Genomic DNA, 14,749 nt, shown 5'->3' with positions numbered 1-14,749 from the left:
TAGGATTTTAGTTCTCATTTAGGGATTACCAATTGGTCCTTGAATCCAGAGTTTTCTCTACAATAAACCGCACCGCAATTCTGGGATAATTATAAAAAAATATATTTATTAGTAGGTCCTCACATCAAACATAATATGCTCAGTTGCCAGTTGATAGTGAACACCTACTTTAAAGCTACAGTCACTGGGCGTTTTATCCTGGAGCATCTACCTGGAATATATAGTTGCACTTTTAAGTAATAAATCCATTTACTGTAGCCTCTGTTCCGATGCACAATTTGTCCATCAATGGACAAATAACCACCATAAGACCATAGAGGACAACATATTATTTGGTTGATGACATGGTGTAGCAGGTATAGCAGTGTTGCTACAGTTTTTAAACAGCTTATTGTTAATGTTCAGCTTAAAGCTGAAAATTATCAGCTTAGTACATTTAGGATTATCATCACAAATTGTATAGTGCCAGGGGCTTTGCTACAGTCAGGAATCGTAAGGCTAGCGTTAACTGATGAAATGTCTTCTGTAGATAAACCTAATAACCGAGCAACTGAGAGTGTACAGTATGTCTGCATTGACATACTGTATGTTTGGCAGGACATAGAGGTTATCGTTCCAAAATTAGTATAATTTTATAATTTTATTTTTTTTAACCACATTATTGCAATTATTTAAAAAGAATTACCATAAGGATATTTTAATCTAGTGACAGTTGTGATTAAAACCAATACATTTTCCTGTAACCCAAAGGAGAGGTAAGATTTTGATAAATACTTAAAAAAAAAACCCGTCTCACCAAGCTTAGAACTGTTTGTTGGAAATAGAGGTGCAGACTTGAGGAACACTGAGTAAAGGGTATTGAAGTGGCTGATTTCTTCAACACAATATATTGTCCATAACGGATTTCAGAGCATTGTGAATCCAGCAGGTTAAATCATTGTCTATTCTGAATAAGCAAACAGACAAGTAATTGTTCAAATACCAATTAGAACAGAGAAGCATTGCATACATGTTTACTTTTACATTCTCTGGTTAACACATGCACCATTGTTCATAACAATTTGTAAGTCATTTTCCAGGAGGTTTTTTTGACTCGTTTGCACCGAAACTCATCGGTTCACTGAGGTCCATAGCAGTGACATAGACTTGCTTCTTGTGCTTTTCTGCTGGGCAGATCTTTTGGGATCCCTTGGAATGAGCCTTAGGTAGATCCTTTGGAATAACTAGATAAAGTTGGGAGCCATGTCCTGAGACATAAAGATGTCCCCGTAAGATCTTTATCTGGCCTTCACTAGAATATTTCTGTATTACCGCTCCATAGTCCATATCCCCTGTCCATATGAAAAACACGAGCATAGTCAACTGTGATGGCCTGACTTTCTGTCATCATGATGTGATGGCTGTCAGTTGTGATCTGCATTCTGTTACATTGTGTGATTGCTGTAGCTGATGTATGTTTGTCTAGGGCTAAGTCCTGAAAGAAAGAGAGAATATAATATCTGTGATTCATGACTTAACTCCCAGTTGCTTGTAATTAACATCTGTTTCTTCTCATATAAATGAAATCACAAGTGTAAACCAGATTGTTATTCCCCTGAATATGAAGGCTGTGGTGGAAAACTCTCTCCACGGGCATACTTTAAAGCTCTCTGCAGGCCAGAAGCAGCATGTTTGCATAATCACCTAAGTTATTTCTGCTGAATCGGCTACTATTTATTGTTGTAAGAAGTATGTCTACATTTTGCCCAGTTTTACTGCTATTTAAATAGTGAAAGACAAGTTTTATGCTTAAAGGGCAACTAAAGGCAATAGAAGGTAAACCAAGTTACCTTCTAGTTTTATTTTAAAACGCTAAAAATAAAATTAGCCAGGAAACGATTTTCAAATAAGCTGTCTTTGTCAAAAAAAAAAAAAACTCATCATAATATCTTTGCAATATAAAATAATGTAATACTTATGCAACAGACACCAAAACAGACACCTTACACACTTTAGGATCCATGGGATGACAGGCATTTGCATTATTTCTTTTTGTTTTAGCTTAAGTAATTTGATCTTGAAACAAGACCTATGACCTGTCTGTTCAATTTCTGTTTCATGCCATTTTTTTTTATTAAACTGTTGATGAGGAAGAGAAGATATATGAGGATAAGGATAATAGTGATGATGATCATTATCTATAATATTAAATATGCACTATACTGTTTAATATAATACATGCCTTGCTGCATTATATGGTGTGGTTTGTAATGCAGTGTGTGAACTATATTCAATCAGGTATCAGATATTAGATTTACATATATTTTAAAACTGTGATTTCACCCTGTTGCTCAAAATAGTCAAAATAGTGTAAACATCACCTCTCTAATATAAATAGTACTGTAAAAACTTTCATAGAAACTGGGGCAAGTTTTAAAAGCAGTTTTCATATAGGAAAATACTTGTAGTACTGCTCCATTTATTTTCATATGCACAGAGCCTTAGGGTTGAATAGATGGCAATTTTCCTATGGGTAGGACATGATGGTACACAATGAGAGTGTTCTCACCTTGAGTTTCCAGGCTCTCACATAGCTCAGTTTTGGCCTCTCCGTTGGGTTTGAGGTTTACCTTGGGGTTGAATTTGTTGGACATTGTGGCAGCAGTGACTACAGCCTTCAAGCTACGAGTGCTGCGCTTCGCCACATTCTGCTCAGGGTGGAGAAGCACCACGTAGACTTTGGGCATGTAGAGTAATCCCAGGGACACAGAGGCACTCAGACTGACTGAGATGGTAAGAGTGGTTGTCTGGATGTACATCTGCCATTGAGACAAAAGCGTACACATTTAAAAACAGTACACATTAATGAACTACTTAAGTCATTTGAGAAATTTGCCCCATAAACGACATATGCTAGCATGCATTTTCACACTATTATTACTGTTTCTGGGATAGGCTCCAGAACCACAGTGATCCAGATTTGGATGAAACAGGTAGTAATCAGACATAATAGGGGAATCATGGCACCATAATGCTCTATAAAGACCAGCTCAATATTATTCTTTACTGGACCTCCTTTTACCGGTATTACTTCTTTGTCTAAGGAAATACATTGGGTGTTATTCTATTTATAAGCAAAGATAATATTATGAACGACGTTAGCTAGCTTAAAGATGATCAATATAACTGTATAATATATTTTTTAGTTAATTAAGACTAGCAGTGAGAACCATAAATCCTGTGCTTTTTTTTAATGCTCTCTAAATAGATCATATGCTTTTATTTAATTCTTCATTTTTCTTTCATCATTCCTCTCGGGAGATGTACAGTAGTAGGGACAGGGTCAGCACAAATCTGTTTATCACAGATTGCAGCACCTCCTGGGGAACCCAAAATGTCCCGAAGCAAAATGTGAGGCATAATACAATAAAGTGGGACTTGCCTGATGCAGACTTAGTGGGGAAAACTGGCCAGGGGGCATCCTTATATGCTAAAAAAACAAACATCAGCTGCCTTCACACAGTTTGCAGGAGTAGCAGCTCTACCTTAAGGCACCCCTGGATTGCTGGGCTCGTCAGCCCATAATGGCGAGTGACTGGAGCAACCCTGTGGAGGAGCCTCATGAACACATGATCTTCCACACACACTCAAGACACACACTCCCAAGTGTTCTCCAAATACACAAAATACATGTAGACATGTGCTTAAGAGACTCCTCTTTAGCATGCACAATTTCATACACTTTCCCTGTGAGTTTGGGAGTGTGATACTCCTATAACTGGAACACATCGACTGGTCCTTTTTTTAAGTTTGCCAAAAGCACTGTCCCAGATCTTCATGCAACAATGAAGTGTGTTAAGCTTAGCAACTCAACCTTTTCCAAACATACAAATCCAAATCTTATCTACCCAAGCAACCTTGCAATGAAAGTTTCGACAGTCACAGAGACAAACTTCAATAAACCATAAGGATTTGCCGCTGTGTCCTGACAGAAGGGAACGTTCTCTTGTTTAATAAGTACTGCAATGTGCTCGACTCATTACTTATCAATACCACCAGTAGTGTTCAACATTTTCCTGCACTTGCAGGCTTGCTTTAATATTTCCCTCCTAAGGTGCCAAAAGTGCTTGCAAGAAATTTGCAGCCATCTGAAGGCTTTTCCAAACCTTCACTTCAGCAACTGCTTTTTGGCTCCCCTATAGCTTTTAATATAATGATGTCTTCATGTCTTCATTGTTTGGAAGGCCTAAGTCACTCCGTTGACCTCACCACTAGTATAATGCAGAATGGTCTCATTTAAAGCAACTTACAGGATTGACATGTAATTTGCATCAATACCATTATTGAGTTAGTAGCAGGTGCCCCCTCCAGGAAGGCTGAACAAGCCAAACTGCTATCATACTTGTAATATCATATACTGTAAGCAACCCTCATGTCCACTAAAATGTAAGACACTTATCCGAGAATGGTGAATGTAACACAAGCAGCTGAAGTTCATCACTTGTGTGAAGAAAGGTGAGAGAATCTACCGTTAAACGAAATGCTTGGGAGCATAGCCTTTGTGAATGTAATGACAAAAGTGTTGATACAGTACATTTCCACATTGCAAACTAACGCTGTCCCTTTACCCACAAGCACAGTGGTGTTCCAGGGCTCCAAACCAGTTGCAATGCAAGACTAGACTGCCACTGCAAGTCCATGTACTGTGTGTACATGGTAAGCCTGTCTCCTAACTTGCTTTGTACAGGAATTCCACCCTGCATCCTGAAGGTCCAAATCATGGTTCCATATTGCCATTTCAGGTTAAGCTTAAACAGGTTGTGTTCTATTATACTTTTGAAGGAGAAACTTTAGACTTTCGTTTGAAAAAACTGAAGAGAATGAGTATGATACAAAGAAGTAAAGCAGATGAAGTGATGCCCTATTCTGCATAGCGCTGACTGTACAATGACTGTGTTATGATCAATGCTCCAGTTAGCCTAGGCTGAGCAACATTATGTGTACAGGTAGTCAGTTCACTTCTTGAATGCACTAAATGACCAGATTTCCCATCAATGCATTATTTTCTTCTCGCATATTCCAGAACTTAAATTGTGAAAAAAATGATTCTAGGAACATGAGAAAATCATCTTCACAGGCATTGTATTACCAAATACTATAATGTTTCTTCATGGACACTCACAATTTATTAAAAAGCTTCTCAAAGACTATGCGTTCGGAAAGGATAAGCTCGAAAGCATAAGAACACTTTCCATAACTTTGTGCTGAAAAAAATATATATATTAGACATCATTTTGCCTATAATATAATTTGCAATGGAGTCTGTTCTCACCATATAATTCTGTACCTTATTCATCTTCAGTTACCTCTTCACCCTAATCATGATCAAAGTAGATCCAGATCACTGAAACACTGAACCCAAAGCAGGAATACACAGGGAAGCCAGGCCATCATAGGATCATACAAATAGGCCATTATGGTGCAGTTTAAAGAATTGAAACGACAAATCCATGTACCCCCATGGACAATGTAAAAAGATTCAACCAACTCTGCGCAGACCGTAATCTGAGCTCAGTGCTGAACCCCTGACCCCAAAGCTGTGAGGCAGCTACACTACCTTCAGTAGCACTGTCACTTAGTATTGTGTATCTAATTTTGTAAAATTATTAGCTGCAGTCAGACAAGTGAAATGGGAACAGGGGACTAAAACAGATTTAGCCCTCAGAGACTTTTTCCCAAGAGTCTTAATGCATTCATCTTGCTCCACTTTCTTTTCCAATTCAGAAAGATAAAAGTAGATGATGGTTTTATCAATAATCTAGATTCTGAGGTATTTTACTTTTTAAACCCAAAGGACAAATCATTGTATTATGTTTTATTGATCCATAATGAAAATGGAGTTTTCACTGTGTATTTATTAGTGCATTAGTGCTGTTAGGTTTGTGGTAATACATGTTTTAACCTGACATACTTTGAACGCTAATACAAAGATATGACCATGCACGCTTTTATCTAATTGTGCATATAAGATAACAGCTGCAGTTCAACCCACTGGCAATTTCTGTTGCATCACAACATTTCTGCAGTCCAGAATGACTTCAAAATATATTTTGATATATAAATATACAAAATATATAAATATATAAACCCAGAAATAATGATATAGCAATGAACAATATAGTAAACCACAGATTTAAGTCTAAAAACGTTGTTACTTTGAGTGGTGTGCCAAAGTTTGTTATTCAAAGCCCCAAAACTCACCTGTATATGAATATGAGCTGTTAGCCTCCCTTTCAAAAAGACAACAATTATTCTGTCAACAGCACAATACAGGATAAATCTTCAGCAAATGAACCATTTAGTACCAGTGTGGCAGCCTACAATTCTCCCAGTTGAAAATGCATGTAAATAGCAGTTTGATCAAGGTAGGCGGCTTGTACCTAGACCTTAGGATCAAACTCATTGCTTACAATACTAACAGCAAGATTAATCTAATATCTACCACTTCAGGGGAGGATGCATTAATTTGTTCCCCCCTTTACACTAGGAGTTTTTCTTGCTGATTACAAGCCATAGAGATTGTACCAGAAGCCTCTATTCAAACTATGCAGAAAACCCCTAGTGGCATTCATCACATTTACTTTGATACAAGCCATATGAGGTCGGCAGCCAGAATCCTGATAAGGCGTCTGGCAGTAAACAGGCAATGAGTGAACAGGTTGACAGATGAAGTAAATCACAAACTAGGAGGACGTAAAGCATTTAACAGCTCTAAAAAATAAAATAAAAAATCATCACTTACTCTTTGTGTTATGTTTGTTAGATTGGGAAACTCAATTTTTTATAGTGTTAATTTCTTATTAATTAATTTTAGAAGAGAGATTTTCCAAATTACAATTTTAAACCTTATTTGAAGTTTGGACATTGCAGGCATGACAGCTAGTGTATACAATTCTCTCCTCTCCCGTACATCACTGATATTGTTAAATAAGTGTAGTCATGTACCATAAGCAGTTTCGGGTACTGTATGCACAAATCCACCATATTGGATATAATATCATCGTTGATTGATATTACTTATTGATTTTTGTAAAAAAAAAAAAAATACAACTTTACTGAAGTAATTACAAATTAAATTTCACACTTTGCTGGTTACGTGTTTAATTACCCAGTTTTAACTACTTAAGTAATATTGCACACATTTAAAGATGCTTACTCAAAATTCCTATTTATTCCCATTCATTCCAACACAACATTTGATTCTCCTATCCTCCTAAACAGAACTTAATTAAAGTACAAGTGAACGCTTGTAAGCACGTTTGTTAAAATCATGAATACACAGACATGGCTATAGCTGTACAAAAGAAGCCTGCAGGTTTTGAGTCAGAATAAGTCGATATTTGGAGCTATTCACGATTCATTTTCTTTTGATTAGCTCCCCAGTCCTAGTTGAAGAGAAGGAGCCCATACAGTAGCATAATACCACCCCCACCAATACCACCATACTTTAAAGTGGGTGTGGGTGTTTTGAGTGGTAAGTTGACTTTGTTTTTGTACCAAACTTATCTTTCTAAATTATGCACCAAAGTTCTACCTTTATCCTATGAAACCATAACATATTTTGGATGGTATAGTACTTTTAGTGGGTATGGATGTTTTTCTCTTTTTGTCACGGGAAAGAGCCTGTGTCAAGTCACCTTGCCCCATTGCCCAGGTTTCTGAAGAGTATAAGAGACTGTTCCTACATAAAGGGTGTGACTATTATTTGCCAGATATTCCAGCATCTCCTTTAATTTTGTCAAAGGTCTTCTTGCGGCTTCCCTGACACATTTTCTTCTGGGCTTTTTCTCTATTTTGGATGGATGCTCTTTTCTCTGTAATGTTGCAGTTGTGCCCCATTTTCTGATTTGGGGTTAATCAGAATCATGTAACTGATGACAGGTGTATGATACTGTAATTATTATTTCCTGTTTGCTTAAATACACTAAAGGTAAGAAAATATCTGACATAATTTATGTTGTTTTCATTTTTTTTATGTCATGTCACAGAAATCTTCTGTTTAATGGGGTGCATATAAGGTTTTTCCATAAGACACTGGACATGGCAAAGGTCTTCTAGAACATGTTCTACAGAATGTTGAAGTTCTACAGAAACCTATAAAGATATAGTTGGTCTGTATATAAGTAATGCTATCACATTAATGGTCTACGGAATTCCAACATTGTTTTACAGAACTTTGGTAGTTTCTCAATGTACAATCTTTTGAAATTCTATTAAAAAGGACACAAAGAAAGCAGTTAAATTACATTAAATATTAAATTATATAATAGTCCATATTCTGATTATGCATTTCGTATTTAGTTTAAGTCTACATATTTAAAGCTATTACCTTTTCCATCGATTGTGAAGTGCCAAAGAAGATGGGGATAAATGCAAGCCAGATGATGCAGGTGGTGTACATGGTGAAGCCAATAGGCTTTGCCTCATTGAAGGTCTCAGGCACCCCACGTGTCTTAATAGCATAGACTGTACATGTGACCATAAGCAGCATGCTGTATCCCAGCAGGCAAATGAGTGACAAGTCTGAGATATCACATTTGAGCACACCTCTTGCCATCTCTGGGTTTGACATGCGTTGGTCTTCATAGTCCACAAAGGCCTGGGGAGGGTCGACCACAAACCAAATGCATACCCCCAAGAGTTGGAGTGAGACCAGGATGAAAGTGATAACCAACTGGGAGGCTGGGCTAATGAATCTTGGGCCACTCACTGACATTTTCCCCTGCTCAAAAATACGGTAAATGCGGTTGGTTTTGGTAAGCAATGCAGCATAACTTATACTCATTCCAAGGCCCAGGAAAATGCGTCTGAATGAACAAATCCCAACATCTGGAGTGGCAATCATCAGGAAAGTGGTTGCATAGCAAAGAAAAATGCCTGTCAGCAAGACATAGCTGAGCTCCCTTCCTGATGCTTTAACAATTGGTGTATCATTGTAACGCATGAAAGTGACTACTACAAACAGTGTAGCCATGATGCCCAGGATAGCGAGAAAAACAGGTATGACCACCCAGGGTGAGCTCCATTCCAGCTTAATGATAGGGATGGGCTGGCAGCTTGTGTGGTTCTTATTGGGGCGAAGGTCAAAGCGGCACATTTTGCAAGTGAATGGGTCGGCTTGGTACTGGTAGCCTTCACAACGTTCACAGTGCCAACAGCAGGGAATGCCTTTCACAATCTTTTTTCGCCAGCCTGGCTTGCAGGGTTGGCTGCAGTTGGAGTACGGCACCTGCTGCACACCACCTGGCCATTGCATCATGGAGATCTGGGGGACCATAAGAAATTGCTTCATATTAGACACAAGTTTACCTTAGTAATACTTCCAATATATATGTATATTTTATGGATTTTTTAATTTACAAGTTTAAAATTAACATCTAGAAGGCACAATTTATTTACAAATAATTGTATTTATCTGGCATCTTTATGAAATAAACTTGGGTTGAACTGGCATCCAAAGGAAGACTTACGTTAAGATTAAGCTTGTCAATCCAGTTGCCAATTATTTTGTACTCAGCGGTTTTGTTATTCATCTGGTACTGAAAGATATCGTAACGACCTGGGGCATCTCCATTCTCATTGAACTGCACGGGATTGCCAGCTGTGACTGGAGATAAGCGAATGGGGACAGACAGTTATTTACAAAATGCATTTCAACACAATTGAACAGTATGGGCACTTTTTTGTGAGTATACAGAACCAATGATCAGCGTGCTAAATAGACAAGAAGGTACATTCGCCGAACAAATAACTCTTACATGGCCTAATGTGTAACAAAATGTTCCAAATTTGTTGGGCCAAAAACAGGCAATATTAACAACATTTTGGGGTTATATTATCAATATCCAGCAAAGACCCAAAAAACACCCAGTTCAGTACTTTGCACAGGGATACCACAAGAAAACGGATTGAAAAATGGGGTTTACTGAAACCCATAAAGGGCCAAAAATATAGATAATTCCACTTCTTTGTGAAAGTGGAGAATAATTCTACTTTTTGTGCTTGGCTTTAAATGTTTGACCCTGAATCCACTGCATCAAGTACGAGGTGTCAGCATAATATTTTATACCCAGAGCTTGACAACAGTGTATTTCATCACAAAAACATACAGTACACACTGATTTATAGGATTACTGAGATGTTTTTATTTATTTATTAAATTTTTTAATTTTTTATTTTTTTTTACTGAGGATTACTGTGGGATTACAGGCACAGGGACTCACTCACCTACAGTAATTATGTACTACAGGCAATTTGAAAATTCCAAACATTTTACAAGACATGTCTTAAGTCTGTTGCGGGGCTGGGGAGTGCCCACGGAAAAATCCACAAAGAAAGCATCCAAACACGATGCACTGAGACCAGAGGTGAGTTTGGAACCTCAAACCCTCAAAGTGCAAGAAAACAGTGGTAAAGATCTCACTGCTAAACAAACGTTGATAAAAGGGTGATACTATAATTTGTTTATTTAATTTGTTTATTAGTTTATTTGGCAATTTGATTGTTGCCACATTTTCCCCAGCAAAACAGATGACAGCAATTCCTGCCACAACATTTCTCTTAGTCAACCTGAGCTTCAAAGTTGAACCCTTTCTAAGGAATATGAAACAGTTATGGGGTCTTGCACAGCACACTGATTTTAAGGCTTATTCCCATGGTATCCTCAAGAATTTTTTTTTTTTTTTTTTTTTTTAAGGAAATTCAAATTACTGTATGTTACAAAGACCACAGCTGACACTGCAGGAATATAAACAATAACAGGACTATAGGAAACCAGAGGTTTTTTTTTTTTTTTCCCCAGCCCATTTGACACTGAACATACTGAATACTGAGGGGTACTTCAGTTTGGACCTGTTTCAATTTGCCTCTTAACCACTCCCACTTCAGTGCAAATGCCATTCCATTCTCACCCCGTCACTAAGAATTTAGGGGATATAAATTTCAGAGGCAAGGTTGCATCAGTGCAGTCTCACCTAAGAAGAGCTTTACAAGCTACCACTTCTCAGTGCTAATAGTTTGGGACACACTCCAAGACTTCAGACCTTCACAGGAATATACAAATTGAGTCAGTTTACCTCAGAGAAAGCTGTGGAGAAAATTGAAGCAAAGAGACAAGGTCTATACCAGCCTTTCCCAAACTTAAGAAGACTGTGGCCCAATTTAAAGCCTGAAAATCTACCGTGACCCAAACTTTTAATCACAACTTTGATCAACGCACAAAATAAATGTCTTGCAAAATTTCAGTTTTTAGGGGGGAAAATTATTTAGCGGGTGTTCATATGCCGAGGTACCACTGTCCTTTTAACAACCTGAAAACCGCATTTAAAGATTACCTAATTCTGGCCTCTTTGGCAGTTAAATACAAGTGCATTTAATAAATATATACAATCATTTCAAAAGAGGAAGAGACTAACCTGTGACATTGACTTTGCGGATGTACTTAAGTAGGAGGCTTCCATCGATAGGGTCCATTTTGGAGCAAAGTCCTACCTTTCCCGGACATAGGTCTCTGTGCATGTTATGGAGAGCATGGGCCATTGCATACACAGCATTAATCACAAACATCACTTTACCCTCTTGCTCATATGCTGAATCTTTCCCAATCCTCTCTTGATCTGAAAGAAAACAAAGAACTGCTTAAATTAAATTGTTCGCTAATGTAAAATAAGCATTTACCACTGCATTTACAGATGGGTGACAAATGAATGGCAAATCAGTGGCATTGATATGCTATGGTGTATTTTGCTGACATGGCACTCTCTGTCTCATTGTAAATCATTAAATGTTATTCAAACTGATCACTTTTATCCTATGATGACACTGCTGATGGTAGTAGCCTCTTCCAGGATGATACTGTCTCCATTCTTGGGAACCAGGGGCAGTATAGTGAAAATTAGTTAAATGGTATACAATGAACTTTAGTAAGTCACCTGTGTGTATATCTTTGCTTGCCAAAGAAATTTCATTTGCAAACAGCCTATAAGAAAGTAACAAGACTTGACTAAGAGCCAAAGTCATTCAAATAATAAATTTGTTTAGATATTTTATGCAGAAAAAAGTCAATTGTTGGGACAAACTAAACAGACTAATTTACTGTAATTACTCTGGAACTCACAAACATCTAATTTCCACCTCCACTGCAAGTAGAAGTTAATACATATAAGAAATTGCTATATATTACCTTTAATGTGATATAGCAACTAATAAAACTCAAATGAAAAACAAATATAACTTTTTTCAGAATAAAAAAAAAGAAAAATTACAATAAACTGGTTTCACAAATGTGCACAGCCTGCACTTTGTTAAAACCCATTTTGTTTAAAAGATCAAATTCAGTCTTCTTGGGTCTATTAATTATTACATTTCTTCATGTAAATTTATTTAAATTTTCGTTGGAAAAATATTCTAGATGTATGACATGATAAGTGAATCTCCTTTACACAGCCCTTTTCAAGATATTTCACAGACTTTTTTGACAGGATTTTAATCAGACCTCTGACTGGGTCATTCCAAAATGCAAATTTTCTTTTTCTTCCCTTCCTTTGTTGACATGGATTTGTGCATTGGACGGGTATCATGCTGGAAGGCCTGCAGCTTTTGTGCTAAAATAGATTAATAGAAGCTATTTATGATTAGCAATGCCCAATCCCAGCTTAAAAGAAGCAACACCATAGGATGATGCTGCTACCACCATGCTTAATTGGGTGTGCATTCTTTGGGTGTCTTGTTTTTGCACTAATGATATATTTTAGAATTATGCCCAAAAAGATCTACATTATGTTTCATGAAAAAGGGGTTCCATCTTGCCATCCTATCCCACAGCCTGAACACGTGAAGAATTACAACCCAGCAGGAACAGTTGTCAAAACAAGTTAATTTGCTAATTTTACAGACATCAGAAAATGGCTGTTATTTTTCAAATAAAATTACTTATATATTATATATTATATTTTTTAACTACTACCATTTAGAAGACATTGTACTTGTTTATAACCACTGTATATTTTCATTCTTTAAATAATGCTACATAGTTGAATAAGGTAAATTAGGATAAAGTACTGTAATATGATTAGATTTGAATCCGGAACTGACTACAAGCATCATACTGTAAGCACATTAAATCTCCTGTTTTTTTTATGTTTTATTTTTATTAAACAACTCAGAAGGGTTATTAGCCTACATCAAGAAAAGAAAACTACTAAGGAGACTGTTGAAACTACTAAAATTGTGTTATAAACTGTAAAATTTATTATTAAAATCTGGAAGAATAGTAGTGAACCATCATCTGTGTTCAGAAAACCATCCTGAATTAGCATATGGGGAGATACTTAAAAACACCTAAAAACTTAAACACAGTAAAACTTAAAGCTATGTATTACAGTGAAAGTTCGAGCAAAAGAACTAAAGGGAAACACCTGGGTAGCCTTAACAAAACCACTTAATGTATTAGTGAGGCTAATCGAAAAAGGCTTCAATTTCTTAGGGAACCTAAAGAATGGACTGCGAGGCATTGGAGAAAGGTCATGTGGTCTGATGAATTAAAATTTACCCTGTTCCAGTGTGATTGGTACATCAGTGTAAGAAGGAAGGAAGATGAAGTGTACCCATGCAGCCATCATGCATACTGTAGTTCCCATTGTACAAGCTCTTGGGGCAGTGTTACTGTACGTATGATCTAAGGTTGCCTCTGTTGGTCAAGTCTAGGTTCAGCAACATTATGATGTTGAATGAGAAGGGCCCAAACTATTCCCACAATGTTGGGAGCATGGAATTGTCCAAAATGTTAAAACATTAAAAGTTTCTTTTTACTGGAACTACAGTAAGGGGCTTAGCTCAACTCCTGAAAAAAACCAACATTATAATGCCCTCGACCAAACTTTATACTTGGGACAATGGAGTCAGACAAGTACCTTTCCTCTGGCAACTGCCAGACTCATCCATCAGATTGCCGGACAGAAAACCATGATTTTTCACTTCAGAGAACACTGCTCTAGAGTCCAGTGGCGGTGTGCTTTACACCACTGCTTTCGATGCGTTGCATTGCACTTGGTGATGTAAGGCTTGGATGCAGCTGCTTGCTCATGTAAACACATTCCATGAAGCTCTTAACTTACTGTTCTAGAACTAATCTGAAGGCCACATGAAGTTTGGAGGTCACCAGCTACTGACTTTGCAGACAGTTTGCGACCTTGGTGCAGTATAAACTGACTCTGCTCTGTGATTTTACGTGGCTTATCACCTTGTGGTTGAGTTGCTGTTGTTCCCAATGGCTTTATTTTGGTACAATACCACTAACTTGATTACCACTAAGCTGGTTTTATTGCACAGGTGGCATCCTATCACGATACCTCACTAGAATTCACTGAGCTCCTGATTTTTTCACAAATGTTTGTAGAAGCGGTCTGCATGCTTAGATGCTTAAATTTATACACCTGTACCCATGTAAATGATTGGACTATAGCAGCCCTACTGTTGCTGCTACAATGTAAAAATTCATATATGGCAAAGAATACTCTTAAAAGTAGAAAGAAAAGACCATAACTACTTTTAGAAATGAAGGGCAGTCAATCCGAGGAATCCCAAGAACTTTGAATGTATCCCCAAGTGCAATTGACAAAGCAATCAATTGCTATGTTAAAACTGGCTCTAATGATGACCGTCCCAGGAAAGAAAGACCAAGAGGATGCAGAGGATACATTTATTAGAATGA

The 14,749-nt window shown here is 37.3% G+C and overlaps 1 protein-coding gene across 2 annotated transcripts in view; it reads right to left on the bottom strand.

The window, feature by feature from the left end:
• Positions 1 to 779: 779 nt before the first annotated feature.
• The window catches only part of LOC128526285 (metabotropic glutamate receptor 4-like), a 152,571-nt gene continuing 138,601 nt past the window's right edge, over positions 780 to 14,749 (bottom strand). The window contains exons 7-11 of one of the 2 annotated variants that reach the window (XM_053497984.1): positions 11,454 to 11,672; positions 9,510 to 9,646; positions 8,369 to 9,304; positions 2,549 to 2,798; positions 780 to 1,474 (exon numbers count right to left, since the gene is read on the bottom strand). In XM_053497984.1, coding sequence (XP_053353959.1) covers positions 1,425 to 1,474; positions 2,549 to 2,798; positions 8,369 to 9,304; positions 9,510 to 9,646; positions 11,454 to 11,672 — 1,592 coding nt within the window. In that variant the 3' untranslated portion in view covers positions 780 to 1,424. The remainder of the gene's footprint in view (positions 1,475 to 2,548; positions 2,799 to 8,368; positions 9,305 to 9,509; positions 9,647 to 11,453; positions 11,673 to 14,749) is intronic. The other variant, XM_053497985.1, reaches the window with a different exon arrangement.

Source organism: Clarias gariepinus, chromosome 6 (assembly GCF_024256425.1).
Source record: "Clarias gariepinus isolate MV-2021 ecotype Netherlands chromosome 6, CGAR_prim_01v2, whole genome shotgun sequence".
Taxonomy (NCBI): Eukaryota; Metazoa; Chordata; class Actinopteri; order Siluriformes; family Clariidae; genus Clarias; species Clarias gariepinus.
Note: the sequence above shows the minus strand (reverse complement) of the source record. Positions and strands in the feature narration are given on the sequence as shown.